At 37.7% G+C, this 15,531-nt stretch overlaps 2 protein-coding genes and 1 long non-coding RNA gene across 3 annotated transcripts; 2 read left to right on the plus strand and 1 right to left on the minus strand.

Annotated features, from left to right (window-relative positions):
- Window positions 1–2,636: 2,636 nt before the first annotated feature.
- On the plus strand, window positions 2,637–4,708 carry LOC109538866. Its single transcript, XR_002172073.2, has 3 exons — window positions 2,637–2,864; window positions 3,363–3,503; window positions 4,607–4,708. It is a non-coding gene; the product is annotated as an uncharacterized LOC109538866 (long non-coding RNA).
- Window positions 4,709–4,966: 258 nt separating this feature from the next.
- On the minus strand, window positions 4,967–8,100 carry LOC109538929 (pupal cuticle protein 20). The gene is made up of 4 exons (XM_019906371.2): window positions 8,028–8,100; window positions 5,844–5,976; window positions 5,572–5,791; window positions 4,967–5,517 (listed from the first exon to the last, which is right to left on the minus strand). The coding sequence occupies exons 1-4, from the start codon at window positions 8,034–8,036 to the stop codon at window positions 5,028–5,030; spliced, it is 852 nt and encodes a 283-aa protein (XP_019761930.1). The 5' UTR covers window positions 8,037–8,100; the 3' UTR covers window positions 4,967–5,027.
- A 4,098-nt stretch (window positions 8,101–12,198) lies between these two features.
- On the plus strand, window positions 12,199–15,059 carry LOC109538920 (filaggrin-2). The gene is made up of 2 exons (XM_019906361.2): window positions 12,199–12,331; window positions 12,597–15,059. The coding sequence occupies exons 1-2, from the start codon at window positions 12,323–12,325 to the stop codon at window positions 14,874–14,876; spliced, it is 2,289 nt and encodes a 762-aa protein (XP_019761920.2). The 5' UTR covers window positions 12,199–12,322; the 3' UTR covers window positions 14,877–15,059.
- Window positions 15,060–15,531: the final 472 nt, after the last annotated feature.

The following is a 15,531-nucleotide window of genomic DNA, read 5'->3' on the forward strand; positions in this document are numbered from 1 at the left end:
GCCATTTATTTCTGTCTAGAATGATGTACAAATGAGCGTTCTTGCTCATTTTGCCTCCGAGAAATGAGCAAAAACGGGACGGAAAACATGAAATTCGGCATAATCTTGCACCTTAATGTCTGATATTCAAATTTCGCATTCTGGGTCAAAACTACTCAAATTTCCTCACTCACGTTGCTACGACTGAATCGAGTTTTCAATTCTCTATCCAACGATGCTAAAACGAATTCTGTGGCTCGAATGGTTCTTGAGAAACTTCGAAAAAAGCAGCGTCATGTCGAAGTGGCCTTTTCTTGGGTGGTTCCTGGGCAAACCACCTAAATTTCGGGCTGTTTATTTTATCAAAATTTTTAACCAAGGTATCTCTCAAAATACGATTATAGATTATGAAAATTTGATCCAATGTGTTTTTAATGGCATCAGAAGGCTTTGCTTTGTAATGCTGTGAAGGGTATGTCAGGATATTTCTGATCATTAAGTACTAAGCTTGTATACTTATCTCCATCAGATTCTCAGACGAAATGGTGGAGAATTAAAGATGTGGCGACGGAAGTATAATCAACAATTTACAAACTATTACCAATAAAGCTGGCATTACTAAAGTGAGAAATACAGTTTGAAAAACCAAACGTTTTCTGGTTCATTAAAGTACAAAGACTTGCATTTTAGTGTCACTACTTGTATATTTAAAAATGGGGTTGATTCAGTTTCTTTCTTTTATAGCTCTCTCATTTGAAAATCATGAAAATTTGCCTGGCTGAAAACTAAATAAAATCTATAATTTTTTCACAAATTGAGAAATTTGTGAAAATTACACGTTAGTGTTATCTGCTGTTCCTGTTGTCATTTTGTCTGATATAGTTTTCGTTAATTCTATAAATTCTGTAATATTCAGTATTTCCAATAAAAAAACAATAAGTAAATTCTCCTTTGAAAATAAACCCATGTAAAATTTAAGCTGACAACTCCTGTGAACTCTGACACGAAATACAAAAGTTTCGGGAAAACTGCTTGCGATTTTATAAGACATCGCTAGTTTTCTCTTATTAGTTCGATGTACGATGTAGAAAACTTTCGGAAGCCGATCCCAGTTGCAATTAAACCTAAACTTGGCCAATTTTGTGGCCGAAAGTGAGAAAAAAAGTCTTAAAAAAAATGCTTCACTTCTGGACCCAGAAAAGGCAGAAAAATTCAGTTCAGGCCCTGACAAAAGACAACATAAGACAATTTTTCAGACAGACAGAACAAGAATATTTTCACGGAAGTGCACGCCTAACAATTCCTAACTTTTTATTGCGATTGTGAAAATTGATTCTAATCAATAAATGTCCGGAATTTTCAATAGTTTCTTCAGATGGGAAAAATATCCAGGAATGCTTCTATGCACTTTTATTCAATTAAATTCGAGTTAACGCCTGAATCATTGAACTCTTAACAGCGTTAATTGACATATTTCTAAATTAATTATTCAATAAACTGTGCAAAAATGAAACAGAACTGGCTTTTGAAAAATAAACCGAATGATCAGTTTACAATTTAAAGCTTCAATACAAAAGAGAGGAAACGAAGCGCTCTACTTCAGTAGTTGTACGAAAAAAAAAACAAATACGTAAAGCTATGTAATTGTAATTGCACGTCCAGGATGTATCAGATTGTATCTTAACCTGCTGTTATGTACATGTCTTATTTAAACTAATCAGATAGCGGCGGCCTCCCTACATTAAGTAATCAGCACAGATTTCTTCGGTCATCAGTTTCTTCATCAGGGTATTTTATCTGACCAACCAAATTAAGTGTATGGAAACGTAAAGAAGATAAATGCTTCTACCGTAATGCTAATACTTTACTACTAAAATTATAATATTTACAGGGTGATATTTTGAAAACTTACAATGATTATACGTGCACAACTTCGTCTCCCAGTGCATTTTTTTATATATCTATGGCCTATCTGATTTTTTCTTTGTTTTTTTCAGAGTGTGTCCTACAACAAGCCGTAAGAAGCAAAAAAATATCAGTAGGTACAACTCAAAAAAAGAGTCACTTTCTTAAAACGACTAAAATTAAGTAAAAATTCTTGAAGCTCCGTTATGTATTATACTATGGAACAAACCCTACCAATTTCTTAATAACACTAATTCAAACAATTTTAATCAATTAATCTCAACCTGATTTGCCTGTGATCAGAAATGAAATAGAATAAAAAGCTAAGAATTTTTTGCAGTGTTTGTGCACTAAACGCAATGCTCTTAAGGTCTTAAGTAGGTATATTGTTAAGTTCTAGTGTTTAGTTTATGGTTTCATAGAAAGATCAATATCGATATTTTAAAATTTTTTAAATTTGATGAGAATCGTGTCAGGACGATGATTGGACAAGAATAGTGTTTTCAAGTAGAGTTGAGCAACAAATCGCTACCTGCGATTTTACAGCGATTAATAAATAGTAATCACAAACTGTGATCTAAAACGTGATATTAAAGAGCGACTTATATTTTCACTGCTAACGCTACTATTGCGAGTTTCGTGTAATGATCATATGTTGCAGGGAGACGGGTAAAATATTGAAAAGTGTGGTGTAGAATCACACTTCAACCTTATCACTAAGGTAGATAAGAATAGGGCGTATCAACATCTACTACAAAACAGTATTTGTTTAGATTAAAAGCAAATCAGTCCACATTCAGATCGGTACTAGATACCTACGAATGTATTTAAACCTTTGCAGTTCGACGGTATGAAATTTAGTATACCTGCGACAATTTTCCAAGGAACACAATTTTTTTATTTATAAAAAGTTTCAGAGGATCAAAATAATATCTGCAGTTTTCTTCAAAAGTTGATTGCCATTTCCAGCGGGCGAATTTGTAAGTATTGGCATCAGTTGGACACATTTCAACTATTAACACTGCATAATATAGTAAATAATAGTTATAATAGTGAAAAATAAATTAGATGAGTGCATTCAGGTCTTAGACGTAAAATTATTTCCATTTCTTCTGGAAGTTTGCTGCCATAAAGATCTAATGTTTGGCCTTTCCTTTAAAGAAATAGTAATTTTTAATAGTCAAGGATTTGCGGTAATTTTTTAACTTAGTTTCTCCATGGGAAAGTCCTCGTGTGTACGATATTAGAAAATCCTCTTTCTCACATCATCAATCATCACTCGATCTATTTCGAGCCTAGAGGAAAATGTTTAGTTACTAAATAAAGCCAGCAAGATGCAAATCCAAAATAATAAATGTTTACATGTGGGTTTTCGGTCGTAAAGAAAAATTTATTGGATGATATCCGACTCAGGCACAATTTCGTTATCGTTCAAGAAATAATAAAAATTGATTTATTAGCCGCGTGTGGTTTTTTAGAAAATCATATCCTGAATGGTATGTTGAAACCCGAGCAAAAATGTATAGAGTGTACATTTTAATCGTCATATTGGTTATTGGTTTGTGTTACATGTCGGCTCGGGACACCAGGCAGCCCCATAAGAACTCGCCAGATCTAATGTAAGAAAATTTTGATAAATCTATACAGGGTGACTCAAAACGGACGTCATTTCCGAGAAGATTTGTGTGATGCAAAAAATAGTTCGGACTAAAAACTGGGATATTTGCACAAAAGTAAAACGCAATTTTGGCAACGGTTTACCTGATTCGCTGCTGTAAATAATGTGTTTCTCATTAACGTTACAAAAGAAATTAAGGTAGTAGAATCTTTTTTTTTTTGTTAAGTGTTGTCAAAATTTCGAATTTAACTTTAAAATTAGGGAAATTTTCGCACGATTTCAAAGACTATTGCGGGACACATTTCTCAGAAACCGAAAATACTCTACAGGCGAAGAGAGAGAAATATAAAGAATCCATAGAGCTTCAGTTGCTTGTCGGAAAACTAAGCTCAGGTCAACCTAAAAGATATATAGACTGGAGATGATTTTTACCAGCTTTTTGCAAGGTGGCGCCCCATCCTCCATTTTCTATTATCCAATCTTTTACTAATTTACCTTTAAATTTAGAGTAATTTATAATTGTCTAAATTTCATTCATCTGCAATGGTTAATGCACAACCCCAACAACAAAATTAATAACCGAATTAATTTTGTTCTTCTAAAAATATTGACTAAACAAAAAAAACGTGGAGAAATCACCAAAAAATTAAACTGATGATAGAACAGTTGTTAAAGGTACTTTACGATATCAATTTCCGTTCAAAAATTAACGTTTGAGCCTGCTCAGTTTGATGTAAAAAAAGTGTTTTTCTTGACAATGTTCAATTTTTGTTGCGTGCAAGAAATTGCACTTTCGTGAAAACGTTTGTTTTACCGAACCAATAGTTAATTCCGAAGATTTCGCCAATATAAACTCTTCCGAAAGACAGTAAACTGCACAATTTAAAAACTAGTCACAAATGTAACCTCACGAGCTTAGGGCTCAGCTGAAATAGTGCTTAATAAGAATGTGGAAATTGCATCTTAGTTAGCGAATATTTTCGAAAATTAACTTGAAAAACACGACAAATGACCAAATCGTGTCCATTTTGAATCATCCTCGTATGAAAGTAATGAGAAATATACAATACGATATAGGCACTAATTCTTATTTTATAATTTTAGTGCATACCTTAGAGAGGCTGTTAAAACAGAGAATGAAATGTTTAGTTCCGAAGACCTTCCACAGAAACCGAAAATGCCAAATAAATGATTTTGCAAATTGTACGTAGTTTTTATATTATGAATGCTGAGAGAAAAATATATTTTTTCTATGTCATGTTGAATAAAAATCCCCCCTGATCTTCCACAGCTTTCTCAGGAGCCTATCCAAGCCAACCAAGCCTATCTAGTCAAAAAGTGAAGTTTATGCGCAAATCCGAACACAACAAAACGCCTCTCATTTTAAGGTGTATACTTTTTATTGGCATCAAACAAAAAGTTTTTCGGAAAAGGTAGCTTCTTAATGGAAGAATAAACAAAAAATAATTAAGCTATTGATTTATCTACAACTTATTTACATGTGCACAACAAAACTATTGAAATCTTAGTATTTGTACCCTCCATTAGCGTCAAGGTTTTGCTGCTGTTGTTGCTGCTGGGCTGGATACCTCTGTTGGTCAGCATTTTGGTGGGAGAACCCTTGAGGAACGTTTCTCGAATTATCGATTCCTCCCTGTTGGTAACCACCATTTGGCTGCTGATATCCTCCATTTGGATTGTACTGGCCTTCATCATGGCCCTCATGGTACTGGCCATCATCCCCTTCCGGCTGATATGCTCCTTCTAGAATATTTCCTGAAGCTTCAGCTTGACGAATGACTTCCAGGCTTTTTAGAATGGCTTCAGGGATTGGCGGAGGAGTGGGCAAATGGGCGCCTTGGGGCACATAACCATTTTCGTCAGCCGTGTAGGAGATTTCAAAGTTCTGGCCTTCTGGCGAAACAAATCGATAGGATCCTTGGGCCTTGTTCCAGCCGGATTGGGCGCTTCCTTCCTCTTGAGCGGCGATATCATTGCCAGTTTCATAAGCGTATCTGCAACCCCTCGCTGCTTTAAACAACTATTTTATAAGCGACTGAAAAAACTACCTATAAGTGCCATCTCCAGGATTTTCGCTGTCCAATCGCACAATCGGGACGTCATTTAAAGGGGATCTCTGCTCAGGGTATTGCTGTTGTCCAGGGAGGTGTTGGTTGCCTTGCCCGGCTGGAGGTCCATACTGGTTGGACGGCTGCTGAAGAAAGCCTGAGGGTTCTGGTCCTTGAGGATGAGGTCCAAAAGGCCCTTGTCCTGATGGCTGATATTGACCTACTCAAAACATCCAGGAGATAAAGGGTTTTAAAGAATAGCTAAAGTTTACCTCCTGATTGTGGTCCTGCAAGTCCGGGTTGCTGGCTCGGGGCTTGAATGGAATTTCCCTGTGGGGGTAGATATTGGAGGTTGTCCAGTTTAGCCGCCGAAACGGCACTGAGAAGAGCTAGCAATAAGCTTATCTGCAAATATACGCTTTGCATGTAAGTATTTATTTATACAGTTTTTGCTTCTATAAAATAGGCTATCGTCCAATCGGTCTTTCTACCCTGGTTGTGTACTCAGTTGTTTGTAGAAAGGCATTTTCAAGTAATTCCGAGATTCATTTGCGCTAATAACCGCACAGTCGAGGAGGATTCAGCTTTTGAAAACCTTCTGTTGGAACTTAAATAAGAAAATAATAAACAATTTAATTGAATGCGTGCACTTTCTCTAATTTTGTCAAAATTGTCAAGGTATCGATCGCATCGAATTTGGGGAAATTATCAACGGCATATTGACAAATATGTAACCAATGAACTTTTATGTCTTTTATCAATGTTTTTCCTTAGTTCTTTTAGTTAATTGTTTTGACGTTTTTCCTATTTAGAGTTTGCCACATTTGCAATTTGATTGGAGAAACAATCACCCAAAAACGTTAGGCATTAAACATGAGCACAATGTTCACACAAATTACCCATTCATTTCTATGGAGCACAAACAAAAATATTGAGGAAAGCAAAATGTAGTGAAACCGAAAAAACAGAATACTATTTGCAACGCTCGTAACAATCCAGGAAGTGTTAAGAGACGGCTAAAGCCCGAACAGTAAAAAATGAGAATCGTGTTAAATAAATTGAACTTAACTTTTAAAAAATTTGTTTTTAAAACGCGTTTTTTTTGTGATAAATACTCTGCATTTAACTAATCAATTTCAATGCATCAATGGCCACTTTCTGGTTTAATGATGGAAAATTGCCGTATATTAATGTGCCAAAGACATCAAGGATCTTCACACATTTTAATCACATTTCGTAAGGAACTCGCTTTTCTCACGTTGTTGCAATATATTGTGATTCAGTCAGTTTTGTTTTGAAATGTTTACATGTAAATAATGGGCAACTGCAAGAAGATAATTCAAGTGTTCTCTTTATTGTTAGGTGAAATCAGCATGTTACAAGAGATTTGCATCAAATAAAATAGCCATTATGGTAATTGCGAATAATTTTCAGCCAGTGTGCCTTATGTGACTGTGTTTCATCATAACTGAGTTCAAATTTTCTTGAAAATATTTTCCTAGCTGATGTATTTCCATACAAAAAGTCTAAAGAGCCAATAAGTGCTGAAATATCTGGCGCCATCAATTATCGAGCTCACGTAATATTGAAAAAATTACAAAAATCGCTTCAAACTTCCCTTGGGATCCCAGAACAAACACTCCACTAATTGCGTATTTTTTGCTACATTTACGGAACCCAATCAACACCGTAGAAAAAATACGGCATTGAACACGAAGATTACTTCAAGGCTTGATAATCTCAAAGATGGGAAAATAATTATGGTAAATAATAACTGCGGCACAATGAAGCGGAATTTCGTAACAAGACGTTTTAAGAATAGTGCATTCATTGAATATTATTAATCAACAGTTGAATTAAAAATTGCGTTTTTTGGGCTTAGCAGAAGAGGATTATTTTATAATGATCATCACAATACTTGCGTTGCTTAAATTTACTTTTACAAAAATTTGGCAATATTAAACACATTGCAAATATTTAAAATGTGAAAAATAGGTCTTCGACATCGGATATAAAAAGTATTTATTAAAAACTTTGGAAAGTCAAAAAGCCCAGCTTCTCGAGGTCTTCTAAAAATCGTCCAATCAGGACAGTATAATGATGCGTATGATACATTTTTAGAGAATCGCTTAAAAAACTTAATTTAGGTCCAAAATCCTGGGCTCTGTATGAAAATGCTTGCAAATTGTTTGAATTCCTTCTGAATAAACCGTGGTAAATAAAAAGTGACTAATAAAAATTAAGAAATTAATTACCGGCACTGTTGTGACTTATTTGGTTGTAAATTTTTAATAAAAAAAAATAGTTTATTAGTTGTTTTTAGTCGAAAAGTCGATAAATATATTCCAAAAGTGTATTGTCATTGTCCTTAGTGCCACTACACAACCTCCTGAGGCTCACAAAGATAATTGCTTATGTAATATAACTAGAAAATTGTTGGCAAAAATCTCACTCACTTTATGCATCACGTAGAATTACTAAACTAGTTCAAAACGCTGGATCGTGGGAACCAAAACTGATGGTTCGCAAAAGTAGTCTAATCTTTTTATATCTGCAGGCCCACTGCACTCCCACCCTTCTGGACCAATTACCAATCTGAAGTCGATCTAATTGCTGATGGTTTTTAATTTCACGATTCAAAGATTTGAACTTGATCTTTTTGACCATATGGATCTTAATAATTTCAGATCGTCTATCTGATGGATGCTCTAATTGCAGATTACATGGCAAAAGCTATTGTATAACGTGCATCAGTTCGAACTGAAGGGAACCTTGTTATGTCGAAGAGCAATAAATACTTTCGGATGGTAATTGAAGTATTTGCGAAGGTATTAGTGAAGTATGCAATTTGATAGTTGGAACAATAGAAGTGAACCAACGGAATCTTTTTTCAATTGCAATTCTTCAGAATTATAGCTGGGTTCCAAATATTCTTTAACTGGCCCATTAGATGAGCTAAATGAGAAAAAATTTTGCACCCTAATAGCCACCAGCATATCATCTGTTAAATGTGCGAGATTTTTTAATGGAAAATCATCCTTTGTAGTGTTTGGTTATGCCGCTTTGTGTTGACTTGCTTTATTTATTATTATTGTTTGTCTATTATTCATTTGCTCGTCTTCTTGCGAATGGCGGTCCACAATTTGCCCATTTTTTGTGTACCAATCTTCTTTCCCAATTTTAAAGTGCAGCTTCGTTATAATGGCTTATAATTAGCCTCTTCATAACGGGTGTTAAGTCATGACATGACTTTGCCTTTCATTAGCATCTTCAATCCATCTAAACGTATCAATTAGGTTTATGGCAAGTTAAACAATTAATAGTAGGTTAATTCGTTGGAAGAATGCTCTTAGAGTTGCCTAATATGTCGGCCATCACGGTTCACTCCAAGGAGTCAACACTTTAATCCGGGGCACTAAAGTGCAATCGATGAATTTAGGTAGATATGATGAGTTCAGCAAATTGTCTTCTTCCCAAGGTTTTTCAATCAGCAACTAACAATGAAATGTTTCTTCCATTAGGTTACATTGATTCGAAAACGCAAAAACTCTTCAAACACAAGCGGAACCACCAATTAATTCTAAATACCTACACGATTCATTCATCTTCAAGTATTGTTGAGATTTTTTCCTTGGTACTACTGAATATAGTGTTAATTAAATTGTTATTCAGAGTTTTTGCGACATGGTGGCAATTTTCTTATGACGGTTTGCATGCAAAGCAGGATCGTCTTAGGGAAACCCGCCGATCAATTTTTCATCTCAAATATGAATATTTATAGTTGATGGCTATTAAAACGTGTGTCTTCATCTCTAACAACCATCAAGGAAAGCGGCAATGTTGCCTCTTACTATACAACTATTTTTTTTTTAGAAACTGCAGATCTAATGAAATGCACTGAATTCGTCACGCTAAAAGTTTCAAAAAATCAACCACTGCAGATATTTTAAGGCCATTTTCCGGATGTCTTCAAGACTTTACCTTTTTGTGAGTTTTTCTTTTGAGTTTCAAAATCGACTCAAACATGACGCTGCATGTTTCGGAGTTTTTCAAGCCGCATTTGAGCCACAGAAGTGGTTTTGACATCGTTGCATAGAGAATTGAAAATAGCAATATGAGTGGGAAAATTCGAGTACTTTTGACCCAAAAAGCTTGACTTTAACCCAGTCCTGCGCTCTGAAGTACCCACAATGTATATATATATATATATTTGCAATGGTGTTAGTTGTGTTCTGCTCTGCTCTCGTATTATACTTATCGTGCAGGAATATAAACTAATCAACAAAAAACTTTCATTAAATCAACGCGTTTGAGTTCAAAAACATTTAGGTTAAATAAAAGTAATTTGTTAAAGTACATGCCAGTTGAAATTACTATCTCTATACAAAGCTGAAGAATAAATCTAAAATGAGAAGAGTACAAAACAACATTAAGCAAAATGCCATGCTGTAGATCCTGGTATTGGTTGTTTACTATAAATCGATGCCTACTTAATATCGGCTATTATGAAAGCAATTGGCTACAATAATAAATATCTCAAAACAAGCTTTATAGCCTCTGGAGAGTCATAATTAGTTAAGAAGAAACACAATGAGGATTTTTTAATAGCGACTATTATTTAATTGATGGGATTTGACTGGTCGCAGCTTCTACACAGAATGATTTTTAGACGTCCATGAATAGAATCAGTGGAGAAGTTTTCAACCCAAAATTAATCAGTCTAAAATCGAAAAATTCTAAGAGAAAATTGTTAAGGAAATATTGAAAAGACCGTCGGACGTATGTAGAACATAAGCATTTAAAGACAAACTAGTACTTTAAAATCAGTAATTGTATTATATGTACTTAGATTGTTTAGGTTTAATCGCTAATAGAAAAATGTTTTCCACGATCACGATTTTTTAAAGTACTTTAAAAAGTAGACATTTTCGGAAAGGTCAAAATTGAAGAATTAAGAATCTTTTTCGGTTAATGCGTGTTTTTGCAATCAATTAGTGATTCAGATAAAATATCTACAGAATGGCAAATGAAACGTCGCAAAATTGGTGAAAGTTCCGCATGCTCTCGGCTTTTTTGCTTCAAAACCACATACATTATAATAAACCCCGAATATAAAAAAAAAACGTTTTTGAGTTTTTGGATGAATTCATTTATTTACAGAGTGGTTTTAGAAAAATCAACTTTTTGGTCCTCTAGTGATAATTTTGTTCTCTTGAACCGATTTGGGTTGAAGCTAAAACTTCTCAGTTGTCTTGCGAAAAAAAATTAATTATATCTGGTTGCATTAATTGGAAGAAATTCTGATTTAAGTCGTGGAACCACATATTGAATTGTTGTTCCAACTTGTGCATGCAGTTTTTGCTTCAACATGAGCTCCAGATCGCGAAAATCGGCCCGAGAGGAAAAATGTTATCGCTGCAAGAGGCAAAAGGTGAATCTTGCAACATCGAGATTGATTTTTCGTAAACAAAAAGTTGGCTGGAAATTTTAAAAGTTGTTTTGAGATGTTTGGCTTATGTTTAAACTTTTGGCGTTGAGTCCAAAAAGACTCATTTTTGCCCAATATATCAGTTTGAGATGCAATAGAAAGCAAGCAAGCAATTGAAACTACAAAATTAAACCTAAATTCCTACCTATTAATTTTCTGTTGAGAGGAAGGAATCACTAAGAAGATGAACCTGTTGACACTGTACCTGCTGACAAATTTGAAACACCGAAACCGAAGAACGTTTTCAAAAAATGCTGGAAAATCCACTAGCAAACTGCGTTTTCTCTTTAAGTCGCGGATTCGCATTTGAAATTATCGATAAGGAACTAATTAGCTGCTCAACAGTTCTATTTTCATTCCATTTGCCTGCAATTCGTCCTTCGGAAATTTTACCAAGGCGACTTTTAATGTCTAATTTTAAAAGTTAGGTGTTAAAAGTGCCAAATTTCTCATATTTGGACAATTATTTAGATCCATGTGCGGGCGAAAAAAACGCAAATTATGTAACCTGACAAACGTTTCATTAACAATCCATTCTGATCAGTTAAAAGTCACTTAAGTGAGCAAATAAGACGTAACAGACGTGCAAATATGATCAAGAATTTTTCAAATTTCTTGCTATGACCTAATAGATTTTTCATGTGGAGTATTTCACTGTTTAATCAACTATGACTGTATTCAGAAAAATTTTTTGCCAAACCAGGAGTGAAGTTCTCCAGGGTGGTTGTTAAATGTGGACAAATTTTAGTAGTAAAATGCCCAACAGATTGGGTTGGAAACAGCAAAAAGTCAGAAATTGAAGGACTAAAATCTGCGTGAAGTCCAGGGACTCGCACAGACCGACCTTTTGAAAGAAACATCCTGATTCTGGCCCTGTATTTACGCATTTAGACCTGATCTTCGACAGATTTGAAAAATACCAACTTTGAGATCATCAAACCACAAACAAAAACCCATATAGCACGGATCTTGTTCGATAAAGGTTACTGGAGAGTCACGATTTTTTTCTATCACTCAATTTTTTATGTGTCTATAGTAATTCATTAACACTTCAGGACTACGTCCAATTAGTGTCTATTTTATTCAAAAATATATATTTTTTCTTGCGTTTGAGTGGGAGAATGATTTTGGAGCTATAAATGATGGGTTTCAATGATCAGGGTTACAGTTCGCTGGTTCATTCCAACAGTAGGGTAGTTACGTCTATTTCGACTCGTTTTAAGTGAAGAATATCAGGGCGCATTGAGGATTAACAGATTAGCAATGAAACCGGTAAGTAAGGGGGAAAATCATTTTTAATTTCGAAAACTTTCGACTCATTTAAACCTCTACATCTTCCAATAATTAGTACTCACAAGAATGAAAATTCGTTCACATTATGTAAATATTCCGCTTAGATTAGAGAGGAAATCTTCAGCTAGTAGCGCGGTTAGATAATCGGGTTACATTGTCTGAACTGAACTGCAGTCCTACTTCCCATAGTGCAACTTACAAGCTGGTTTTGTATGTGAATAATTTAATTGCTGTAATTCTGCAGGTGATAGTGGTTTTGGCCATCATTGGCTGCGCCCAATGCGCTAAACTGGACCATCTGAGCTATCTTCCTCCAGACAGCAGGCCAAAGCAAGCCGAGCATTTTGATCAAGGATTATCTGCTCCCGCAGGACAAGCTGGGTCTTCAGGGGGCAGTGCTGGCAGCCAACCTTCCCAACCGGGTGGAAGATATCCTTCCCCTACACCTTCAGCTGGGCAATACGGCTCTCCAAGCCCTTCAGCACCTTCTGGAGCCTCTGGAGCAGCTTCTGGATCTCCTAGTCCGAGTAGCAGCTTCGGAAAAACTGCTTATGCAGCACAACCGGCTGGCCCAAGTGGAGGATACTCCGCCCAGAACAAATACGCCTCGGCGCCGCAAAACCAAATTCCCATTCTCAAACTGGACACCACCAACAATGGCGACGGCAACTACCATACGGAATATGAAACTGGCAACGGCATTCAAGCAGAGGAGACTGGAGAAAACCAAGGGGACACTTCAGTAGTTCAAGGTTCCTTCTCCTACACCTCCCCCGAAGGAGAGAAGATCGGAGTGAGCTACACTGCTGACGAGGACGGGTATCATCCGCAAGGCGATAACTTGCCGACGCCACCACCTATTCCGGAAGCAATTTTGAAGAGCATTGAGTACAATAACGCGCACCCTGAAGAAGGAAATGATGATGGCTCATACAAAGCAGGCGATTCAGAAGGGCCAAGCGGGCAGCAGGGAGCGACTGGCAAAAGCGAGCACTCAGGCAGCTCTAATCAATATTTAGCCCCAAGACCTTCTGGAGCCAACAGCATTGCTGCAGCAGGATCTTCCAGCTGCCAAGGCGGTTCTCAATATTGCCAATCGCCCGGAAGTCCGTCAGCTCCTACTGGGGGTAGTGGATATTCATCTGGTTTCCCCAGCTCCCAGCCTGGCCAACCTTCTGGACTTCCAGGCTCCCACAGTGGAAGTGGGTCATTCCCATCCCCCTCTGGTACTCCTCAACCTTCAGGAGGCCCATCTGGCTCCTACTCTGCAGCCCCCCAGTCTCCTGCTGCTGGATCATACGCGCCCCAAACTGGTACCGGTGGAAGGCCTGGTTACCAATCTTCTGGAATCTCCAGCCCAAGTGGACAGTACCCTTATCAATCATCCGGGGGCGGAAGCACTGGTTCCGCTGGGTTCAGTCAGTATGGAGGAGTTGCATCCGGCTCACCTCGACCCTCTGGCAGCTCGAGCTTCCCGCAAACAACCTCTCCCGGTGCGGGAAATAGTGGTTCTTCAGGATTCGGTCAATATGGACCCGCCTCAGGCTCAGCTGCATCTGCTGGCTCCCCCAGTGGTCCATCTAGCGCTGGTTCAGGATTTTCGGGAGCAGCTTCTCTGGGCCAGAATGGAGCAGGTTCCTCTGGGCCCCATCAATACGGTGCCCCTTCTGGAGCAGGTTCAGGATCCAGTGGGGGATTTGGAAGTGGCTCTTCTAGCGGGGTTCAGACCACTTCTGCTGCCGCACAACATTCGGCTCCCGGTGCCTCATCTGGCTTCAACCAATATGGACCGCCTAGTGCTGCATCCCGAGCTAGTTCAGGATATTCTGGAGCGCCTGGGGGTGCTCAAGGCGCTTCTCCCAACGCGCAATACTCATCTGGCAGCAGTGGAGTGGGAACATCTTCTGGAGCAAACCAATACGGAGCTCCAAGTGCTCCATCTGGACCAACTAGTGGCGCTCCAACCACTTCACAGTATTCGTCTCCCAGCACAGCTTCCGGATTCAACCAATATGGAGCTCCCGCTGCCCCATCTGGAACCAGTTCAGCATCTGGATTTTCTGGACCATCTAGTGGCGCCCAAACCACTTCTCCCACCTCACAATATTCGTCTCCCAGCACGTCTACTGGATTCAACCGATATGGATCTCCCAGGCCCAGCAACGGCCAGTCTCAATCATCAGGAGTTTCAAGTGGTGTTCCCTCTTCTTCTCAGCCTTCTTACAGTGGCAATGCTGGGGCTTCCAGTGGCGCTCAAGCATATTCTTCTGGGCAGAATGGAGGGTCCTCAGTCTCAGGAGCCTTTGCCCAGTCAGGTGCCACTGGGTACCAATATAAATCTCCAAGCGCTCCTTTTGGTGCTCCCCAAGGAGGTTCTCCATTTGGTCAGGCTGGATCGAGCGCAACTTCCGGAAGCCCAAGCGGATCGGGAGAATTTGGTGCAGGATTTTCTGGGCAGCATGTTAACCCATCCAGAACTCCCGGTGTTCAAGCCCAAGATGCAAATGGTGGTTATCTCTATTAAGAGCTGCTTTCGCATTGCCAGGAAGAATTCGGTAATATTCACGTGATTGCGCCTAGTGGGCATCTAGCCTTTGTTCAATAGTGCGACAAATTTACTTGCTATTTGCAAATAACGTACTGCCATATAAGCTTAATTGTAATGATATTTAATATTTCAAGTGAATGAATAAAATGATTCAACGCATTTGCTGTACTCCTTCAGCCCTGAAATGTACTAAATAGAATGTTGAATTGGCAGCATTTTTAGAATAGACGTGACGGAGCATTATGTATTTTTAATATCATCTTATAATTTGCACATATGTTATTACTTCAGCGTGAGTAATAATTAAGAGTGAGAATTTGCGTCTGTCGAAAACTATTATTATACTGTAGCTTCACGTTCACTATGCAAACAACTGTAGAAATCCATAATTCCCATAAGGAAAGGAATCTTTATTGACTTGCATATTATGTAACATCTGCAGATTTTCTGAATTGCTTTATTTAGGGGCTGCGAAGATGTTTGAGACAGTACTGCAGCTCTTGCGAGCCAACATATGTTGTCAAATAAAACAAACTAATTTTTTATGAAGTCCAAGATACGTGATGTAATGTAACTCTAATGAGCGTTGCAGGACTTAAGGATGCAATAGATCAAAAACCCGAATTATACA

Source organism: Dendroctonus ponderosae, unplaced genomic scaffold (genome assembly GCF_020466585.1).
Source record: "Dendroctonus ponderosae isolate FM_Combo_2020 unplaced genomic scaffold, Dpon_F_20191213v2 Dpon_F_20191213_9, whole genome shotgun sequence".
NCBI lineage: Eukaryota > Metazoa > Arthropoda > Insecta > Coleoptera > Curculionidae > Dendroctonus > Dendroctonus ponderosae.

Bases quoted from the DNA above. Each gene is read 5' to 3' on its own strand.
- LOC109538929 (XM_019906371.2), bottom strand. The intron at 5,792-5,843 runs GTAAACTTTAGC...TGTTTTGAGTAG, and splicing joins TGCAGGACCACAATCAGGAG to GTCAATATCAGCCATCAGGA. The intron at 5,518-5,571 runs GTAGTTTTTTCA...GAGGGGTTGCAG, and splicing joins CCTGGAGATGGCACTTATAG to ATACGCTTATGAAACTGGCA.